General features: G+C 44.5%; 1 protein-coding gene across 1 annotated transcript; it reads left to right on the top strand.

Annotated features, from left to right (window-relative positions):
* Window positions 1–1,236: 1,236 nt before the first annotated feature.
* On the top strand, window positions 1,237–7,847 carry LOC121866818 (uncharacterized protein PB18E9.04c-like; the record flags this gene model as incomplete). Its single annotated transcript, XM_042366549.1, has 4 exons — window positions 1,237–1,356; window positions 1,510–1,637; window positions 6,680–7,149; window positions 7,510–7,847. Coding segments are annotated over 4 exons (1,056 nt in total), but the record flags the coding sequence as incomplete, so codon positions are not given.
* Window positions 7,848–17,493: the final 9,646 nt, after the last annotated feature.

The raw sequence follows: 17,493 nt of genomic DNA, 5'->3' as shown, positions 1-17,493 counted from the left end.
TAGAATAATAATAACAATAATTACCATAAATAGATACAGAAACGAAATAATAAATAAATCAAGATTGAGAAGAGATATACTGTACATTATGTACAGTATGTTGTGTTGTCAAAGTAAGAGAAACAAATGTTACCCTGCAAATGTGTGAAAATATGGCAGAAAGTCAGATCAGCAACCTCACTTGTATGTGTGTGGGTAACATTTAAATACGACTAAAATACTGATATTTTTTAGACCAAGTTTTATTTAATGAGTCTGCTTTTTCTACCTGGCGTGAACCAATAAGAGGGCAAGAGCAATGGAGACGCCAGATCTGTTATCTAGTATTGGTCTATAATAGTAAGGTTGATATAATTACATTCAATATTACTTAATATTTTATATGACTAAACACTAATATTTTTTCTTTAATTCTTCTTGAAAAAAACACTTTACATTCTATTCTGGAAAATATTTTTGCAGGCATCAATATGTTCAAATCTGCAAATGTATCGAAGAATGACAAAAGATGAACGAGGAAATTGAATCATATCATCATATCATCATTGCCTTTGAGCGGCTATGACAATCGTGAATCAATTTCTGGAATAAGATTAAAATCGTCATGCGTTTGTTGAGATAATCTATCAAATCTGAATAATATTAGTTGAATTGGCACAATTTGCTCCGGCATATTGAACTAATTTATTATAAATGAATCAACTGATTTTGCATCGTTTATTGCCAACTCATGTATTTCCAAGGTATTGATAATAGAAAGCTGAAATTTCTATGCCGAGGTGCGGGTGGCAAGGTGTTGCTCGTCGTACTATCTCCTGCCCCCCACCCCCCAACCAAGCATGCAAAGTCGGGTAACTCTGCTGTTCTCAATATAATCAGAAGTACAAGTCCTACCGAACCAAACACCTACACACGTTGTCTCTGAGTTCTGACGGTATAGAAGACCCGATACTTTAATATTATCTTCCTTTACAACTTTTTATTATCATTACTAACTAGAAATCTGTGATTTGAGTATTGTTTACATCCTCCCTGAGCTGCTTACTGTTAAGTTATGTTACAGAACTGTCTTTATCACTACACCTGAGCCTCGTCTGTGTCCCTACCACCTGTCATGTGAGATGTGGTTGACTAGCACATTCCTGTGTTGTTTTAAAGAACTTCCACAACATCCTGAGTTTGAGATCACAAGCCCTTGTTGTCTTAGAGTACTCCAAGCTCCTTGTGTTGTCTTAGAGCACTTCCAAGCTCCTTGTTGTCTTAGAGTACTTCCAGAGCCTGTGTTGTCTTCAGAGAGTACTCCACAAGCTCCTTGTTGTCTTAGAGTACTTCCACGAGCCCCTGTGTTGTCTTAGAGTACTTCCACAAGCTCCTTTGTTGTCTTAGAGTACTTCCACGAGCTCCTGCGTTGTCTTAGAGTACTCCACAAGCTCCTTGTTGTCTTAGAGTGCTTCTCCACAACCTCCTGAGTTGTCTTGGAGTACTTCCACAACCACCTTGTTGTCTTAGAGTACTGCCACAGGTGCCGCTTGTGTTGTCCAAGAGTACTTCCACAACTCCCTGTGTTGTCCAAGAGTACTTCCACAACCTCCTGTGTTGTCCAAGAGTCCTTCCACAACCTCCTGTGTTGGCCAAGAGTACTTCTACACCTCTTGCGTTATCCAAGAATATTCTCACGTCACCAGAGACGCAACACTTTTATACTCACTATCTCCAAACCACTGCATGTTTCCCCTGCCACCACACACATGTAATAAGCTGAGAGGAGGAGGTAGTGTAAATATATACTAAATCAGAGTCGTCAAGAAAATATATACAGCAAAGAATGTCTATCGTCTCTGCGACTACTCCCGTAAGAAAAAATATCTGTCTGTCTGTCTGTCTGTCTGTCTGAATGTTTGTTTGTCTGTCTGTCTGTTTGTCTGTCGAATGTTTCTGTCTGTCTGTTGGTCTGTCTGTCTGTCTGTCTGTCTGTCTGTTCTAGCCATAGCTCCAAAACAGTAGTAGTTAGAGACCTGTAAATTTATTATATTGACATGGGTCCTTGGTATTACTATTGACCACGGACCCCCAGGTGGTCCGGGCAAGACCTATAATCTTCCCCACCGAGATATACCACGGCATTGTGGAGGTGGTTACACGTGTCAGGAGGACAATAGTCACATTCACGGTTGTACTGTATATACCTAACCCAACAGAAACGGGTAATTCTGCGAGTAATAAATAAACACGTTATGGTGACTGTCAGGCCATCAGGCTGGTTCCGGAAACATTACATGTCCTCCTGACACAACCTAAGCCAGTTCAGTGGAGTTACCACATCCACTGCCAACCTCACCTGAAGTTACTTCCATACAGTCACCACTTCACCTGAAGTACTTCATACAGTCACCAACCTCACCTGAAGTTACTCATACAGTCACCAACCTTACCTAGTTACTCATACAGTCACCAACCTCACCTGAAGTTACTCATACAGTCACCAACCTCACCTGAAGTTACTCATACAGTCAACCAACTTCACTGAAGTTACTCATACAGTCACCAAACTCACTCTAGTTACTCATACAGTCACCAACCTACCTTCCTGAAGTTACTCATACAGTCACCAACCTCACCTGAAGTTACTCATGCAGTCACCAACCAGTTCAGTGAAGTTACTCATAGTCACCAACTCACCTGAAGTTACTTATACAGTCACCAACCTTACCTGAAGTTACTCATACAGTCACCAACCCATCCTGAAGTTACTCATACAGTCACCAACCTTACCTGAAGTTGCTCATATAGTCACCAACCTTACCTGAAGTTACTCATACAGTCACCACCTTCCTGAAGTCACCTAGTCACCAACCTTACCTGAAGTTACTCATACAGTCACCAACCTCACCTGAAGTTACTCATACAGTCACCACCTTACCTGAAGTTACTCATACAGTCACCAACCTTCCTGAAGTTACTCTATAGTCACCAACCTTACCTGAAGTTATTATACAGTCACCAACCTACCTGAAGTTACTATAGTCACCAACTTACCTGAAGTTACTCATACAGTCACCAACCTTCATTTAAGTTACTCATATACAGTCACCAACCTACCTAGGTCACTCATACAGTCACCAACCTTACCTGAAGTTACTCATACAGTCACCAACTTACCTGAAGTTACTCATACAGTCACCAACCTACCTGAAGTTACTCATACAGTCACCAACCTACCTGAAGCTCATAGTCACCAACCTCACCTGAAGACAGTCACCAACCTCACCTGAAGTTACTCATACAGTCACCAACCAGTTCAGTGAAGTTACCATACAGTCACCAACCTACCAGTTACTCATACAGTCACCAACCTTACCTGAAGTTACTCATACAGTCACCAACCTCAAGTTGAGTATCATACAGTCACCAACCTCACCTGAAGTTACTCATACAGTCACCAACCTTACCTAGTTACTCATAGTCACTCAACCTCACCTGAAGTTACTCATACAGTCACCAACCTACCTGAAGTTACTCATACAGTCACCAACCTTACCTGATACTATACAGTCACCAACCCACCTGAAGTTACTCATACAGTCACCAACCGTTCACAGGTTACTCATAGCAGTTACACTAACCCACCTGAAGTTACTCATACAGTCACCAACCTCACCTGAAGTTACTCATACAGTCACCAACCTACCTGAAGTTACTCATACAGTCACCAACCTACCTGAAGTTACTCATACAGTCACCACCTTACCTGAAGTTACTCATACAGTCACCAACCTCACCTGAAGTTACTCATACAGTCACCACCTTACCTGAAGTTACTCATACAGTCACCAACCTTACCTGAAGTTACTCATAGTCACCAACCTTGCCTAGCATACAGTCACCAACCTTACCTGAAGTTACTCATACAGTCACCACCTACCTGAAGTTACTCATACAGTCACCAACCTCACCTGAAGTTACTCATACAGTCACCAACCTTCCTGAAGTTACTCATAGTCTACCTGAAGTTACTCTACAGTCACCAACCTTACCTGAAGTTACTCATACAGTCACCAACCTTACCTGAAGTTACTCATACAGTCACCAACCTCACCTGAAGTTACTCATACAGTCACCAACCTTACCTAGGTTACTCATACAGTCACCAACCTACTTGAAGTTACTCATACAGTCACTAACCTCACCTGAAGTTACTCATACAGTCACCACCTTACCTGAAGTTACTCATACAGTCACCAACCTACCTGAAGTTACCTACAGTCACCAACCTCACCTAGTTACTCATACAGTCACCAACCTTACCTGAAGTTACTCATACAGTCACCAACCTTACCTGAAGTCACTCATACAGTCACCAACCTTAGCTGAAGTTACTCATACAGTCACCAACCTTACCTGAAGTTACTCATAGTCACCAACCTCACCTGAAGTTACTCATACAGTCACCAACCTACCTGAAGTCACTCATACACTCACCACCTTACCTGGTTACTATACACTCACCACCTACCTGAAGTTACTCATACAGTCACCAACTCACTGAAGTTACTCACAGTCACCACCTTACCTAGTTACTCATACAGTCACCAACTCACCTGAAGTTACTCATACAGTCACCAACCTTCCCTAGTTACTCATACAGTCACCAACCTTACCTGAAGTTACCATACAGTCACCAACCTACCTGAAGTTACTCATACAGTCACCAACCTTACCTAGTTACTATACAGTCAACTAACTGTACAAGTTACTCTATACAGTCACCAACCTTACCTGAAGTCACTATACACCACCATTCCTAGTTATCATACAGTCACCAACCTCACCTGAAGTTACTCTATACAGTCACCAACCTTACCTGAAGTCACTATACACTCACCACCTTACCTGAAGTTACTCATACCTGTGCCCGTTCCTCACCATCTGTGTCTACTGTGCTGGAAGGCTTCTCGTGGCCTCATCAAGATAAATATGAGGAACTTGATCTGACGAAAGTTTATGTCACACTATCTTCTTCACCTGAGGAATATAAAAGTATCGTACACTCATTGACTGCTTGTGGATTTACCTTATATGTATTTATCAATTTACATATATATTATAATATCTCTGTCTGTCTGTCTGTCTGTCTGTCTGCCTGTTCTCTCATTTCTTTACTCTCTCTCTCTCTCTCTCTCTCTCTAACCATCCGTTAATTATTTTCCTTTCTCTCGTTTCCTTCTTTTTCGGTCTCTGTCTGTATGTCTCTCTCCTTTCTTTCTTTCTCTCTCTTTCTTTCATTCTCTTTCTTTCTCTTTTTCTTTTCTTTCTATCTCTTTCTTCGTCTCCTTTCTTCTTTCTGTTTGTCTGTCTGTTTTTGTTTGTCTTTCAGTCTGTCCCTAACTATCTGCCTTTGTCCTTTCTGTCTGTCTGTCTGTCTTTCTCTCAATAAAGGGACCAACAGACCCCCGCCGGCCAACTTCACCAGAATCCGTATAACAGCTTGGGTTACTCTCTCGACTTGGCTTTAGTTGTGCTCACTCACACCTCAGTCCTGCCACGCCACTCCTTAATCGTGCCACGCCACCCTCAGTCCTACCACGCCACCCCAATCTTGCCACACCACCCTCAGTCCTACCACGCCACCTCCTCAGTCGTGCTACGCCACCCCTCAGTCCTGCCACGCCACCCTCAGTCCTGCCACGCCACCCCAGTCCTGCCACGCCCCCTCAGTAAACCACGCCACCCTCAGCCCTGCCACGCCACCCCCAGTCCTGCCACGCCACGCTCAGTGCTACCTCACAGACAGTTGCACCACCAGCTGCCACACAACAGCTGCACCACCATGGCTTCACACAGCAGCAGGACTACCAGCTGCTTCACACAACAGCTTCACTACCTGCTGCATTACAAAACAGCAGAACTACCAGCTGCCTCACACACAACAGCAACACCACAAATTTTCACAAAACAGCTGCACCACCAGCTGGTTCACACAACAACTGCACAACCAGTTGCCTAAAACTACAGCTGCACCATTCCAGCTGCCTAACACAAGAGCTGCTTACCAGTTTCGATTCAGTACTACCACCAGCCTCACACAACAGCTGCACCACCACCTGCCTCACACAACAGCTGCACCACCAGCTGGCTCACACAACAACTGCACCACCAGCTACCTCACACTACAGCTGCACAACCAGTTGTCTCACACACATGCTGCACCACCAGCTGCCTCACACTACAGCTGCACCACAAGCTGCTTCACACAACAGCAGCACCACCAGCTGCCTTACACAACAGCTGCGCCATAAACTGCCTCACACAACAGCAGGATTACCAGCTGCCTGCCACAACAGCTGCACCACCAGCTGCCTCACAAGCAGCAACGCCAGCTGCCTCACACAAAAGCAGCACTACCAATTGCCTCACACAGCAGCAGGACCATCAGCTGCCTCACACAACAGCTGCACCACCAACTTTCTCAACACAACAGCGGCACCACCAGCTACTCCCACACAACAGCAGGACCACCAGCTGTTTCACTCAACAGCGTGCCACCAGCTACCTCACACAGTAGCTACACCACCAGCTCCCTCATTCAACAACCTGCACCACCAGCTGCCTCAGACACCAACTCCACCACCAGCTGCCTCACACTTACAGCTGCCCCATAACCATTAACTGCCTCACACAGCAGCACCACCAGCTGCCCACAGCACCAACAGCTGCCTGCACAACAGCTGCGCAACCAGCTGACTCACACAACAGCTGCACCACCAATTGCCCACAGCAACACCAGCTGCCTCACACAACTTGCTGCCTGCACAAAAGTTGCACCACAAGCTGACCCACACAACAGCTTCACCACCAGCGGCCCCATAGAACAGTTGCACAACCAGCTGCCTCACACAAAAGAGAGCACCATCAGCATCCTCACAGCACCTCCAGCTGCCTCACGCAACAGCTGCGCCACCAGTTGCTCTCACACAAGAGCAGCACCACCAGCAACTGTCTCTCACACAAAGCTGCACCATCAGCTACCTCACACAACAGCTGCACCACCAACTGCATCACGGAACAGCAGCACCACCAGCTGTTTTTACACAAGCAGCACCACCAGTTGTCTCACACAACAGCTGCAACATCAACTGCCTTATACAACAGGTGCACCACCAGCCTAACGCACCAGCAGCACAAACTAGCTGCTCTCACACAAGAGCAGCAACACCAGCTACCTCACATAACAGCTGCACCATACAAGAGTAGCACCTCCAGCTGCCTTCACACAACAGGCCACACCCAGCTGCCTCCACACAACAGATGCTGCACAACCTGTTGCTCTTGCACAACAGCAGCACCACCAGCTGCCTCAGACAATATTTGCACCACCAGTGTCTCACACAACAGCTGCACCCCAGCTGCCTCACACACAGCCACTACCGTTGCCCACACAACAGCTGCACCACCAGCTGCCTCATAGAACAGTTGCAATTTCACACATTAGCTGCTCCTCACATTCAACAGCTGCACCGCAAGCTGCCTCACACATGCTGCACACCAGCTGCCTTAAAATGTTACACCACCAGCTGCTTCACCGAACAGTTGAACCACCAGCTTCCTCAGAAACAGTCACCACTGGCTATACAAGGACCACCAGCCTCACACAACAGCAGCACCACCAGCTGCCTTATACAACTGCAGCACCACCAGCTTCCTCACACAACAGCACTCCAGCTGCCTCATACAACTGCTGCACCACCATCTACCTCACAGAACAGCTGCCTTATGCAACAGCTGCACCACCAGCTGCCTCACACAACATCAGCACCACCAGCTACCTCGCACAACAGCAGCACTACTAGCTGTCTCAAACAACAACTGGACCACCAGTTGCCTCACACAACAGCTTCACCACCAGCTGCCTCATAAAACAGTTGCACCACCAGCTGCCTCATACAACAGGAGCACCACCAGCTTCCGCACATAAAAACTGCACCACCAGCTGCCTCACACATGCACTACCAGTTGCCTCACACAATAGCTGCACCACTAGCTGCCTTATAGAACAGCTGCTCCACCAATTACCTGACACAACAGCTGCACCACTATTGCCTCACACAACAGCTTCATCACCAGCTGCCCACACAACAGCAGCACCACCTACACACAACGGCAGCACAACCAGCTGCCTAACACAACAGCTGCACCTTCTGCTGCCTCCTACAACAGCAGCACCACCAGCTGCCTCACACAACAGCTGCACCACACGCTGCCACACACAACAGCTGCAATACAACATAATTTATACGTCGAGAAAGCAACTTTTTTGTACATTCACGCCAAACCTTCGTTTATATGCGCAAAAACAACATCTCTTCGTCCAGGGTTCCTTTCCAGTAGAGGCCAATAGTGTTGTTTTTGTGTTTCACTACCGTCATTGTGTCTTTCTTCACTACATTGTTTTTTGCTGATTCTCACGACACCATGAAAAGTGTTCCAGAGTTTTGCGTTTCTCAATAAGGTCTCGATTTTAACAGGACCGATATAATACTTCACTAATTGTTGTATCTCTCAATATACATTTGATGATGACAACTATATTTATTAACTTAAAACTTACGCTTAAAGGCTCGTGTTGTTAAGGTGCTGCAGTATATTATAGCATAATCATCGTTGCACCCACCTAGTCAAAGCCATTTTTCAACAAGCAAATGTAAACAGCTCTAAACCGTAATAAATACGAGTTTTTCAAAGCTGTGATGTAATATCGTGCTGCCGGGTCCTCGCAGAAGAGGGACTCACCACAGGTTATTTACATGATATCGTGCAGGCTGGAGTGACTGTGCTGGCCTCTGTGTTCCTCCCTGTCACTACAGTAGAAATACAGATGATCGTGGGCACTTCGTGCCCGGTGGCGAGTCCGGTGGTGCAGTTTACCGAGGTTGTTATAATGATGGTCGTGGTTGTTATAATGATGGTCGTGGTTGTTATAATCATGGTCGGTTGTTATAATTCTGGTCGTGGTTGTTATAATCATGGTCGAGGTTGTTATGATCATAGTCGTGGTTGTTATAATCATGGTCCTGGTTGTTATAATCATGGTCCTGGTTGTTATAATCATGGTCCTGGTTGTTATAATCATGGTCTGTTATAATCATGGTCGTGGTCGTACTTACAGTATCTAATATACTATAAGAAGGAATAGAATAAAGGTTAGAATAATTAGTTAAAGAAATATTCGCCATAAGGAGAGGTTAAAAAAAGTTATTATGAATCACCAATGATCATTCCGAGATGAATATATTATGAAGAGAAGCACTTGATTCTGGTTAGATTAGTCACCATCTGCTTAAGTCATCACCTGTGTTAAGTCATCATAGTCATTATGTGAACCAGTCAGTCAGCTGTCTGTCTGTCATGTTAGTTGCCATATTGTCTATTTGTATGTATGAATCTGTCTATATTTGTCAACCTCCTGTCTGTTTCACTGTCTATATTCACCCTGTGTCTATTGTAGTCATCTTCTCCATGCATTCCTGTTATTATCTTTTATCTCTTCTCCTTTTCCACCCACAGGAATAAGTATACACTGTAGCTGTAAGTCTTCTGGTAACGTTGAAATCGCGCATCCAGACGCATGATGAAACTCAGCTCTTTTCACCTGTTATCTCTAACTATTTTTCTTTATTTTTTCATTTCTCATCTTCCTTCCTTTTACCAATCCAAACAACATTAAAAAAAGTAGGCTAAGAAAAAAGTGAGGGGGAGGAGGAGGAGCCTTATGATAACTACAATCGTGGGCTGACAGCATCCAGTGAATGAGGGTGCGCAAGTCCGTGAGACTGGCATTGTTTGCAAATGGTTATGTGTAATGGCTTCCTAAAGAAACCATCGATGTTGGACCAGGTTTGTTCCACTGTACGAATTTTTTGCGATTTTTCCACCAAGTTTGATGAAAAACGATTGTACCATTTCGGCTGCCCAGAACAGACACACACACACACACGCACACGCCTAGTCCTATAGTATATTAGATTCAGGGCAAACACGACACACGGCGGCATTTGATTCTTGTCTTTGTCTTAAGTATTATCAACTGTTTTGCTTCTGACAATGAAATCTTATACATTACATTACTTCATTATGGATATTCTTTATCTTCAACCAAAAACATTATGAATTTTTCAGTTGATTTTATAGTCCGGTAGTTTGCACTCTGCCCATGTGGGCAGAACTTGATAATGTAGTAGAGCCGATAATGGAAAAATCGTGCAATTGGTGATACAAGCCTGAAATATGGCATGATCATACCCTAGGGGCTACTGGTCAAATCTGCCTGTTTGGCCATTTGGAAATCCAAGATGGCGGCCATTTTTCAAGATGGCTGCCAAATTGACCTTAGATAGATGATTTTTTTTTAGAAATTTATGTAGTTGGGCAATCTAAATTATCTTAGTGTCGATATGTATGTTTTCAAACATGCTCAGATGTAAAGGCCTGGGATTTTGAGATAGAAATCCCTTACCAGACCAATCAGGTTCTTAATAAAGGAAAGTCAAGGACCATGGTTTTCTGAGGAATAGCAAACAACCGTTTGAGATTGACATCTCTTTACTATAAAAAAATATAAGACAAAACTCTGACACCACTCAACAAACAACAAATAATAATTACGGGAGTCAAGCAATTAAGGCAGTCAACAGTTAATGGAGTCAAACAATTAATGGAAGCAAAGCCAATGACACTGACGTGGTCGTCATAGCAGTATCTGTACTGCCATCACTACAGGAGCTTGGTCTTGATAACATGTGGATTGCCTTTTGCCAAGGAGCCAGTCATCGATGGATTCCAGTTCATGATGTAGTTTCTGCGATAGGGCCTAAGAAAGCTAGTGGGATCCTATACTTTCATGCTTTTACTGGCTGTGACGTTGTGTCTGGCTTCCGTGGGAAAGGAAAGAAATCTGCATGGCAGACATGGAATGTCTGTGATGAAGTTTCAGAAACATTCACCAAATTCAGCCAATGTCCAACAACAGTTGCTGATGTTGACCTGCAGAAGCTGGAAAGATTTGTTGTCCTCATGTACGACAGATCTAGTGCAGCCACTGGTGTAGATGAGGCAAGACTAAATCTCTTTTCCCGCAAGCAGAGACCATATGACTCCATTCCACCAACCCAGGCAGCCCTCAAGGAACATGCAAAGCGGGCTGCCTACCAGGCTGGTATCATCTGGGGCCAGGCAACAATCTCTAATCCAGAAACCAGCAGTCCTGTCATCTGGGGATGGACGCAGAAGGGAGAGGCATGGCAGATACGTTGGACGACTCTTCCCCCGATTGCGACATGCTGTCAGGAGCTGACCAAATGTTCCTGTAAGAAAGACTGCAACTAGAGATGCAAATGCTTTGGCTCTGGACTTTCCTGCACAGCACTTTGCAGCTGCATATGTGAACAGCAGTAAATGCACAAAGACGTACTGTCAGGAGAAGTCACAGGAACCAGTGCTAATAGTGAGTACTTTTTTTTTAGTAAGTTCTTTTTTGTTATATTTTTTTTGCTAAAAGTGTTATTTTATGTGGATAAAAATGTTACAATGGACTTAAAACTATAAAAAATCATCTGAACATGCTTGAAAACATACATATCGACACCAAGATCACCCAGATTGACCAACTACATCAATTTCTATAAAAAAAATCAACTTTATGAAGGTCAATATGGCGGCCATCTTGAAAAATGGCCGCCATCTTAGATTTTCAAATGGCCAATCAGGCAGACTTGACTAGTAACCATTAGAGAATTACCATGCCAAATTTGGTGCTTGTACCACCATTTTCATGATTCTCTTGAAAAATTGCATTTAGCTGCCCCACTAATGTCACCACTCCCATCTCAACATGACACTCGTATGCTGAAATATTGTCTTTCATACTACATATGACTTTACAAAAAGAAATATCTACATCTGGTCAAATAACTCTTGTTAAAGGCATTTTGTTTTCTTTATAAACACTTTATTATACAGTACAGCGAAATAATATGCATGTGGATATAATACCAGTTGAATAAACGAAACTAAAAAACTGGAGATTGTAATTACAGTGAAGCCTTGACAACTCCATTATGAAGTTAGGGATTAGATGACGCCAAATTCAATCACCTTAATGCACTTTAAGAGAGAGGAGTCACCGTGCCAGGGCTTAATATTATCCTGGACCCTTGAGGTTGATGACGTATTCAGTGTCAGGGGCAGAAATACATCGATGTGCACAGCACCTGATCCCAATCAACTCCAGTATAGGTGTTAATAATGTAGAGGTGACCAGGTGTGTTGCACGTTGGTAGTGTTGGATGGTGATGCAGGAAAGAGGTAGTGTGTTGAGGGTGGTGTGTGGTTATGACTCACTCCCACAACCTTCCACACCACTCACACTCCTCACAACACTACCACAACCCCCCACACCACTCACACATCCTCACAACACTACCACAACCCCCCCACACCACTCACACATCCTCACAACACTACCACAACCCCCCCACACCACTTACAATACATATTACAATACCCACACGTGACACAAGCCATTCACCATCACCATCTGAAGCTGGTAAACTAGGACTAGGACCAGCGACCAATAGGCCGTGAAGTAAGCTTCGTATAAACTCGGCCACCGCCATACTACACATTAATAACACCTCAATATTCTCCAACTTAATATTTGAAGACGTCAAGACTATTGTTACTTGTACGTAAATTTTCACCGAGGCCCGGGAGATTAGACTTAATGTGACCACTGTAATGTGACCACTTTGATGTGACCATTGTAATGTGACCACTGTGATGTGACCACTGTAATGTAACCACTATAGCAGTACTCACGTCAAAACAGGTGCTATAATATACAGTTGTGTGACCCAGTAGACATGAGTCTTTTTATTAGAAGGAGAACCATAGCCGTCCGAGATTTACAAAAATGTACCGACTGTAAGGGCTGCAACGAGCGGGTAGGATGTCCGCCGCTCGTTTGCTTGCTCGCGGCCCCACTAAGGGGGTACACAGAGGTGAGAAGGTCGCTGCTGCCTCATCTCACTCCAGACACGACCCAGCTTTCACCACAACTGTAACGTCACCCCGCTGTTCGATTCCAACTCTGGCTGTGTACTCCTCGGAGGTTCCTGGGGCTCGTGGGCTGATTCCCCAGTCCTTCACTATTCGGCTGTCAACTCCAGTCACCTACTCCAGCTACTGCCACGGCTGCCACGTGATCGCAACTTCCTCCACGCCCCATCCACCGTCCGTGCCCTGGCGTCTCTCTTGTGTGGCAAGACATCACCCACCAACGCTGGCGCCAAGTGAGGAAGCTGCCCTGGACATATCCCCCTGAGAGCGGATCACAGCGTTACCAGAACATTCTACAGGGCTGGTTAGGAGGAAGATTCATCGGCAGCCGTAGGAAATACCTGTTCTTTGTTGTATTGATTGTTTTGTTTCAAGTAATTGTTTGACTCCAGTGCTGTTTATTTAATATTTGTGTGAGTGGTGTCAGAGTTAAATTTTTGTGATTATTTTTCTTAGTAAAGAGATGTCAATCTCTAACGGTTGTTTATTACCCCTTGGAAACCCATGGTTCTTGAATTTCCTTTTTATAAGATCCTGATTAGTAGGGAGTGACAGTTTGGCAAAGTTTTCAAAATCTAATTGCTTGGGTTGGATTATTTGTCTATCGGCCACGCTAATTCCGAATATGTTTGAGTTTTTTACATCATTGCATTAGAAGGTTTGTGGATACTTTTGGGTTTGGCATGAAAAACACGAAAAAACTGTAAATAATAAAGGGACTGGCAATGTGGCACAACCTGTTAAAATCAAGTTATTGAATTGGATTATTCGACTACTGTGTACACTGGTTCATAATATGCTATTGTTTTACAACTCAATGCGCTACAAATTATGCCGATATTTTTGCTGCAAGTCACCACATACGTCTCTCCACTTTCTTCCAGTTAGTCACTTTAGACTTGTCCCCTTCAGTTATGATGTTGTCTGCAGCTCTGATGGTGTTTGCGATGTGAGCCACTGCATCATTGGATACCTTGAACCTGTCAGCAGTTTCTCCGATACTGTCCTCGGCTTCTTTCTCCCTTTTCCTTTTCTCTGATCTTGCTCTCCTGTCGACCATAGCCTTGAACTCATTGTCATTGACATCCTTATAATCACTATCTTCTTCCTGAGCACTGTCATCCACTGCCAACACTTTACACGACATCCTCTCCATCTCCTCCTTACTCTTTGACCTCATCTTCTCAGTTTTCCTCTCTTCCTCAGCCCTTTTCTTTGCCCTCTTCGCTTCCTTCTCCCTCTCTTCTTTCAGCTTGGCAGTCACAATTTTGTCAACGCCATCAATGCAGCCCTCCCTTCCCGGTTTCCTCTGGGCTGCCAGGAAGCTTTTCTCTCGTTCGTGCACTTTGCTGTCGTCTGCCACATCAAACAACTTCTCAGCTATATCCTCGAACCTCATCTTCAGCTTCCCGTTCTTCGTTTTCTTCCTTTTCTGTTTCTGTCCATTTTCCTTCATCATCATCGTCTCCCTCCGCATCCTCCACAGGTCGTGGACTCTCATTTTCACCCTGATTTCAGAGATAGTGGGGACAGTGGCCTTCCTATACACATCCAGTACCTTCTCAGTCACCTTGTTGGTGGCATCCATATAATCAAAAGCATTTGTTCTTCTCCTTAACCTCTCGTTTTCTGCTTCATAAGCCAGGGCACTTCCAACTTCCTTGTTCAGAGGCAACTTGTTAGATGGCAGAGGCATCCGAACCCCGAACACCTTATCGTTACCCTGGCGTAGCTGAGTGTTGCTAATCTTAGGACGACCCATCTTGGTGGCGGCCCTTTGAACTAACTGCAAAACAACACAGAAAAACAACTTTCAGCACTTCAATATCACCACCTATTGAACAATATTTTATTCAAAAGTACGGACTGAGATTTTGTCCTTAACTGTCCAAGTCAAGCTACTTGGGCTGAATTCGTTGATCAGTCCTGGGACGAATATTACCAGCGGCGTGAATAGATTCCGTGGAATAAATTCAGGGCATTCCCGTCCAGGGAGCCTCAACAAACTCTGTAAATATTGCCATTGGCCTGCCATTGGCACATATACGGAGTTTGGTAATGTTCCATGAGCGGGAATGTCCTGAATTCATTCCACAGAATCTATCCACGCCGTTGGTAATATTGGGCCCTGGTTTTCGAAATATACGTATGTGGTGACTTGCAGCAAAAATATCGGCATAATTTGTAGCGCATTGAGTTGTAAAACAATAGCATATTATGAACCAGTGTACACAGTAGTCGAATAATCCAATTCAATAACTTGATTTTAACAGGTTGTGCCACATTGCCAGTCCCTTTATTATTTACAGTTTTTTCGCGTTTTTCATGCCAAACCCAAAAGTATCCACAAACCTTCTAATGCAATGATGTAAAAACTCAAACATATTCGGAATTAGCGTGGCCGATAGACAAATAATCCAACCCAAGCAATTAGATTTTGAAAACTTTTGCAAAACTGTCACTCCCTACTGATTAGGCGCAACAGGATTTATACCCTACTGAGCCAGGCCTTTACACCGACATATGACAAGTGTTGGCAGTGTTAGTGCATCATGTGATCGTTCTCAGGATATTGTTGTTCACACTGGCTGCCACATGTAGCTCTAGCATCTCAACCAGAATTATTTTGGTGCAGGCTAATGGCAGCCACAGCTGCAGCAGTGTTCAGGGTGGTAGCCACAGCTGCAGCAGTGTTCCGGTGGTATTTTAGCTGCAACAGTGTTCAGAGATTGGTGACCTGGCTGCAGATGTTCAGGGTGGTGGCCACAGCTGTAGCAGTGTTCAGGTGGTGGCCACAGCTGTAGCAGTGTTCAGGGTGGTGGCCACAGCTGTAGCAGTGTTCAGGGTGGTGGCCACAGCTACAGCAGTGTTCAGGGTGGTGGCCACAGCTGCAGCAGTGTTCAGGGTGGTGGCCACAGTTGCAGCAGTGTTCAGGGTGGTGGCCACAGCTGCAGCAGTGTTCAGGGTGGTGGCCACAGCTGCAGCAGTGTTCAGGGTGGTGGCCACAGCTGCAGCAGTGTTCAGAGTGGTGGCCACAGCTGCAGCAGTGTTCAGGGTGGTGGTCACAGCTGCAGCAGTGTTCAAGGTGGTGGCCACAGCTGTAGCAGTGTTCAGGGTGGTGGCCACAGCTGCAGCAGTGTTCAGGGTGGTGGCCACAGCTGCAGCAGTGTTCAAGGTGGTGGCCACAGCTGCAGCTGTGTACAGGTGGTGGCTACAGCTACAGCTGTGTACATGTGGTGGTCACAGCTACAGCTGTTTACAGGTGCTGGCCACAGCTTCAGAAGTGTGCAGGTGGTAGCTACAGCTGTGTACAGGTAGTGGGCACAGCTACAGCTGTTTACAGGTGGTGGGCACAGCTACAGCTGCGTACAGGTGGTGGCCACAGCTACAGCTGTGTACAAGTGGTGGCCACTGCTACAGCTGTGTACAAGTGGTGGCCACAACAGTGCAGGAACACAATAAGTGTTTACATCAAGACGGGGGTGTGAAGCCTTAAGCTGCTGTTGTTTACATATTGCTCCTATAATCTCCGGATCTAGGCCAGGTGATATATTACTGTTTTCACAAAGTATTAGTGACACATGCGTTGTGTTCAGATCTCCCACACAGCACGTCAATCTGTGTGGAACTTTATAAATTTTATTGTGTCTTGATAATATAAATCATGATGAAAAATAGTTAAATTGCTGGTCGCCTCTTGTCAGGTTGATTTGAGGCCCTTGAACAACTGTGGAAATACAAAATAGATGTTTTTCGGGCGTTCCTGCTAGATCATCGTCACCTGAAGGTCCAACCGCATTGCCACCTACAGCTAGCAAGTACTGCCCAAGCAAACCAGGGCCTTGGACATTAAACACGAAGGAGAGTTTAAAAAATAACAAACACAAAATAAAGATTAGAACATGGGATGTGAGGACATTATATGAAGCTGGCAAATATTCAAATGTTTGTAGGGGAATGAAAAGATTGAAGTGGGACACTCTGGAATTAAGTGAAGTAAGATGGACAGGTTCAAATGGCATTAGCGGTGAAATTTCTTACTTTATATATTATAGGTGGTGAAAAGCATGAGAGACGTGTTGGTATTCTTGTTAACCAGAAGTTGAGTAGTAGTGTAAAGGGATATTGGGCAGTGTTAGAGTTTTGTTAGTCAAGTTTAGTGTTAAACCCATGAACTTGGTAATGATACAGATTTATGCACCAACAAATGATAGTGAGGATGAAGTCTTAGAAGTATTTTGTGAAGATTTAAAGAAAGCAAATGACACCGTAAAGTTTAATGAATGTCTGATTATTTATTATAATTGACGATTTTAACACTAAAGATGCGAAAGGCCTTTGAAATATGGTGTTACAGGCGACTTCTAAGAATAAGCTACACTG

Source organism: Homarus americanus, unplaced genomic scaffold (genome assembly GCF_018991925.1).
Source record: "Homarus americanus isolate GMGI-L3 unplaced genomic scaffold, GMGI_Hamer_2.0 scaffold36566, whole genome shotgun sequence".
Lineage (NCBI taxonomy): Eukaryota > Metazoa > Arthropoda > Malacostraca > Decapoda > Nephropidae > Homarus > Homarus americanus.
This window is presented reverse-complemented; position numbering and strand designations above follow the sequence as displayed.